General features: G+C 35.3%; 1 protein-coding gene across 1 annotated transcript; it reads right to left on the bottom strand.

Moving 5' to 3' along the window:
• Window positions 1-212: 212 nt before the first annotated feature.
• LOC143608686 (uncharacterized) lies at window positions 213-749 on the bottom strand. The gene is made up of 2 exons (XM_077083656.1): window positions 408-749; window positions 213-299 (listed from the first exon to the last, which is right to left on the bottom strand). The coding sequence occupies exons 1-2, from the start codon at window positions 747-749 to the stop codon at window positions 213-215; spliced, it is 429 nt and encodes a 142-aa protein (XP_076939771.1).
• Between the last annotated feature and the right edge of the window lie 5,470 nt (window positions 750-6,219).

Here is a 6,219-nt window from a genome sequence, read left to right as displayed (position 1 = left end):
ATGTTCTTAGTTAGTTTCAAAACCTTACAATTTGACCATATGTAAGAAGAACTAATTGTGCCATTCACACAATCGTTTCTTGTTTCATTCTGTACAACAGGTAAAATCTATCTGAAATCACCACCAAGAACAACTACCTTACCTCCAACCAATGATCCAGAAGTGTTACCCAAATCAACGTTCATAACATCTTTTAGGGTTCTATCCAATGCTTAGAATGCATGTTTATGAATCATGGGAGCTTCATCGCAAATTATTAATGATGTTTTCTTCAATAACTCAGAAACATCTGTATTACCCTTAACATGAAAATATTGAATATGTCAACATTATATTCATTAAAATAATTTAAAAATATACATTTAAATGTGAAATAATCTAGACTTAATGAAGTTTATAATAGTTACCTGACATTGGGAGTCCTCGGTAAGATTGATTGGAATAATGAATCTGGAATGAGCCGTTCTACCGCCTTCTAATAACAAAGATGCTATTCCACTTGAAGCAACATTAAGAACAATTTCTCCCTTTGACCGAATTGAGGCAGATAAAGTTTTCCATAAGTATGTTTTGCCGGTACCGCCGTAACCATACACGAAAAAAACACCACCTTTTTTACGTTTCACGGAGTTGAATATTTCGTTGTAAATTCTTTTTTGTTCATCAGTTAGAGATGTGTACAAAAGCTTAAAATCATTTGAAAAAGAATCCTTATCATAAGATAATTCTTCCATCATAAGAGGATTCATTGACGTAGAAACAGATTCCTGATCTGGAAAAGGCATGTGTGAAAACCTACGTAGAGATGAATTGTTGGATACCAAAAAATCCTCAATCTGAAGTAATGCCAAGTTCTTCAATTGCTCGTCACTAAGAGACAAACCTGAAAAAAAAAATCTACCTTAAACTAAACTACAAAAAGACAAGTTCACACATATAACAAAACTAACCTGGATTCTTGGGTTTCTTTTGTTGATGATAAAGAATCCCGTCGACTAAAAATTGCTATGTATTATCCCAAACGTAATCAGGTCTTGATAAGGACGATTTTATAAGCATTGTTGCAAACAAATGTCAGGTCCCCGATTTCAGCTGGATCTTACTTAATCATGTCATAACTCACACAGATTGATGTGTCGACAAGGGAGTTAATGATGGGTTGTTATATTTAGAGAGATTACTGTTTGTTAAAGGCGGAATCAATAACAAACATGATAGCTGCAATTAATAATAAGAGGTAGATAACACAAACAAAATTCACTCAAAAGATTTCCATTTATATAATTTTCATTATACAAAGTGGATAATCGATTTAGGGTTTCTTTTTAGGAAAACGGTAGTAACCCAATAAATATTATCGTATTCAGCTGCCTATTTTTCCGTGTTGTGTCTCTATCCTCAGGTGTGCCCTAATTATTCCTTTTATAGGCCTGACACCCTTGGACAGCTGTCATTCCTTCTAGAAACTCTAAATACAACGTACATAATCAAATTACATATTCAAAATAATCTAAGTGTAAAACAAGTCTTCCGGGTAGGCTTTGCATCAATCTTCATTTTCCGAGTACGATGTGTACTCTGCCATCCTTCAGGACTTGGTAACATAGAAGTGTGCCCGGTATCAGTTTCCGGGTAGACTTTACTTGAAGAGTATTTTACCAAGTAAAATACTCACCGGGTAGACTTCAATCTTCTTAACTTTGCTAGACTCTGCCCGACAGACTCTTACGAGCAACCTTGTTCTTCAATGGTCCATTTCAACTCTTTGCTATAAAATAACTTATTAGCAAAGTGTACTCGGGAGTACTGTTCCTTGCTTGAGTTGAACCTTGCCCGATGTTACTTAGTGATATTTCATTTCAATCATCAAGCATGTTTGGACCACTATTATTAATGAATACCTTGCCCGGTCTTCCAATCACTTGGCTTCATGGACTTGGTTAGCCAAAAGCTTACTCGGGAGTGAACTTTTCTTGGCTATGAAGAACAGACTTTCTTGATAAAGTGAACCTTGCCCGGATTTACATAAACTAGTGAACCTTGCCCGGTAATACATTAATTTGCAAACCATGCTCGGATATCCACTAAAGAAAACTACTTGAAGATAACCTTGCCCGATAGACAAAATATCGTACCCGGCTAAGTAAAAGCTTGCTCAGATGTCTAAGGTGTGCCCGGATCCATACTTAGCGAATTCTGAAGAGGTTGAGAAGATTCCAATCTTCCATGTACTTCCTTTTGGTAAAATCTTTGACTCAACAATCTCCCCCTTAGGTCAATTGTTTGACTCAACAATCTCCCCCTAGATTGGAACACCTCAGCTGACCCAAAACATTTCTATGGTTACTTACACTTTGTCAAAATACACATCAAATCAAAAGTCAAATTACATATTCAAATAACATAAACAAATTACATATTCAAAAAACTTTTCGAAGACATTACAAAACAAAGCCTATTCTATTTATCTTGTCTCTTTCTTGCATTATGAACGGCTTGTCTTCGATTGACTATCTCAGAAGCAGCTTTCATTTTGAAGATATTAAGGGCTTGGTAGTGAGTGTGACTTTCTGGTATAGCCAAATCCCTTATATCCATCAAATCTTCATTATGCAGGCAAGTCAAGTCTTCATCTTTCTTAATAATCCCTAGTATTTTTCCATCAGAGTTTCTTAGTACAAAATGATCAGCATTCTCTTTGTATTCAATTTCAGCTATAATGCCATTCTTCTATAATGTGTAGTTGGGGCGTCTCATTCTTCTTCCAGACTTATGCATGTATTCATGTTAGACAATGGATTCTCATTTCTAACAGTCATTTGATAATCTCTCTCAGCTATGTCCATTCTCCTCAGCTTTTGTCTTTTCAGTCTCATCCACTGTCTCAACATTTTCTTCACTCCATACTACTCTCACAATCTCATCATTCACATCATACTCCTGTTCTGCAACATCAGACATATCTGCTTCATAATCAATCTCTTCAATTATCCTCTCCTCACTATCCTCATCCTCACTATCATACATATTCAAAATCAATTTCAAACTGTCTGCAGTCTCTACAACTGTTACAGTTTCAGTTTCAACCTTTGCACCAGAGACAGTTGGGATACTTTCAACAAATTTCTTAAATAATATCCGTTTGCGGTATGGCTTGCTTCCTCAATTGCTTCTATGTACTCCTTATCATCGTCTAAAAGCCCTCTTCTATAACATGCATCTCAAAAAGAATCCCAAACAAAACCATCTACTGTTCGAATATCTTCAAAACATTTCGGTCCTTTAACCTTGTTTAAAAGTATTCTTAAGTAGTATGCCTCGTCAAATGATGGTGGAACACCATGAATTCTACCAATAGCAAACCCACTTTGCCTTTCTACCCATTTTGGTGGTGATGTTTTTTCCATACAAACTGTGTTGGAAACTCAGCATATGATAGCCTCCTTGCATGCTCGTAGTTTCTATTTGCTTCCATCCAACCAGTAAACATTGAAACTGAATTGGAAGTCTTGGTAAGAACATCTTCAATATCTTCCTCAGGGCCATAAATTACTTGTTGTTGACCAGGTAAATGAAAAGGAAGTTTCGTAACAGTCGGGACCCTTTAATGAACATCAAAAGCAAATATTCTCCAAGAAGCCTCACATGCAGAAAGATATCTACAATCGTAAAAAGCTTTAATATCGTCTATTTGAGGATCTTCATTGTCGGCGGTGTTATTTTCGACAAGGGAAATTGTAGCTCGATCTGGACCCTTATTTATGTATTTAAACAAATACTTGATTGATCCTTCTTGATTGCACCACTCGACATTTATATGGGCTTGATACTTTCGTAAAAGAATTTTGTTGTAAGGCATAACACTTCTATTATCTTGATTTATACCTTTCTTAACGAAGTAACGTCCATTGTCTCTTCTTTTATAAAGCGGAAAACCGTTGGAATCTATACTTGTCTCATTTTGAAATCGTTTTGGGAAATTTTTTGAACATTCTCTATCAATCATGCAGCTACAGCTCGGATTAACCTCACCACAAGGACCATGAAGCATATGATCTGACACAAGCTGGTATAGGTCTGGTTCAGTGACCTTGTCAAGAATTTCACTTGAAATAAAGTTATCTATATGGGACGGATTGTGAATTTTATTTTCTGGAGCAATGAATAGGCAAATATGAGCATGAGGCAGACCACGTTTCTAAAACTCAATTGTATAAACGGCTTCATTTGGAATCAAACAGATAAATTAGCAAAAATTAAATAAAATAAATATATTTAACAAACAGTAAACAAAATATAAAAAAAATATTAAATAGGGAACCGAACCTGCTTTAATTTTTCCAAACAAAGCCTTATCCTTCAACAACTTAATCATGGAATCAAGCTTCATTTTGAAAATCCGACATAGTATATCTGGCATGTCTTCAGAATTTAAATTGGTATCCTTTAAAAAACGTTTTACTTCTGGCCAACCGGGATTGCACGTAATGATTAAGAAAAAATCTGGATAACCGTACCATCTACAAAGACACATAGCGTCCAAGTAATTTTGCATCATGTATCTACTTCCACCAGTAAAAGATGACGGAAGAATTACGCGCTACCCAAATGTTGAAACATCTGAATTTCCTGCCGTCTTAAGGTTTCGAAGGCTTTCATAGGTGTCAGACCTAAGTTCACTCTGTTTTCCACGTATAAAATGCAACCTTTGACTCTCAACCATGGTATATTTGTCAACCAAAAGCTGCTGAAAAAGCCTTCATCCATTTAAGGGTAGTGAGAATTGGTTCGGCCTATCTTGTAACCTATATACAAAGAACTCTCGCATCGTACACTTCTTACGGGCACCCATAGACGAAGGATCAACATTCCTGTGAGGAATGTCTACTTTATAACCATCCTCACCAAAAGGATAAAGCAAAGGAAATTGTAGAGGAGTATAAGAAGGATGAAGTTCACTAATTCGTCGAAGACCACTAGACCTGGAGTTAACTATTATATCTCTCTTGTCCATTGCATCACCAGTATCTCCAACAATAAGAGCAGCAACCTCAGAGGCAGTTGGTAAGTTATAAGTACAACCATCGTATTTCCTTGTTCCAACAATGCGGAGCTTCAAATCAATCTGAAGAATTTCTTTAAAAGTATCATGTACCATACGATATGACTGAACCAATGGATTTTGTGAGTCTAACATTTCCTTGAGATAATTAATAATATAATTTTCGTAAACGTTGGCATCTGAAGATGATTCACTGTAAGACAAACAAATAAACTTTAACACTAATTGTAAGGTCCCGTTACCGGTGCCCTACATTTGGTGTTGGATTTACTCATAAAAACAGTTCAAAATATCATAGTTAATTAAAACTTTCAAGGAATAATATAAAACATCAACTATTCATTAAAATTATCCATAATTTGTCTTTTAAAACATAACATAAATTATAAAATTGAAAACATCATGACAGTCTTCAGATGCCAGCCTCTTCATCCTGCCATGTGTCCATCTCAAACCAGCTGTCTCAATCTGTTAACCTGCGTGCATACTAAAAGTCAGCTACGTTGAGTGAGTTCTAGTTAATCACACATTGTGCCATGCATGCACTTACCTTCAATTATGCATCCTAAGACACATAATAATTACTTTACTATTTTACGTTCATTACTTAAGTACATACATACGTTCATAATTTATTACTTTCATACTATATAAATTACTGTCCTTTTCTATCTTGTATATTATTAGGGTCCGATCCCTTCCTTTTCTATCTCATATATTATTAGAGTCTGATCCCTCTTTCCTTTGTCTATCTCAGATATTATTAGGATCTGATCCCTTTTTACTTCTCTATCTCATATGTTATTAAGGTATGATCCCTTTCTTCTCTATCTTAGATATTATTAGGGTCTGATCCCTCTTTCTTCATCTTCGTGCATACTGTCTTTACATACCCATAATATGCATAGTTACTTTAATCATTCATACATATTTATATATTGGACATATATTTATCATACACATTCATCTATCATATAACTACCACCCTTGATAGCTCGTGAAATATCCGAAGATCGTTCATGTACCGACAAGCTTTCATTCACAATTAAGATATACATACATAATATATAAACCATACAAGGAATACACTTACCAGTTAAGGTAAGTGTATTAACTATCACATCGAGTATGCACACAGCCCCGAAAACATAACAAGG

The sequence above is a fragment of the Bidens hawaiensis genome, unplaced genomic scaffold (genome assembly GCF_021521415.1).
Source record: "Bidens hawaiensis isolate Kalapana, Puna unplaced genomic scaffold, B.hawaiensis_p1.1 tig00419403_1, whole genome shotgun sequence".
Lineage (NCBI taxonomy): Eukaryota > Viridiplantae > Streptophyta > Magnoliopsida > Asterales > Asteraceae > Bidens > Bidens hawaiensis.
The sequence above is the reverse complement of the archived record's forward strand: the minus strand, read 5'-3'. Positions and strand labels throughout refer to the sequence as shown.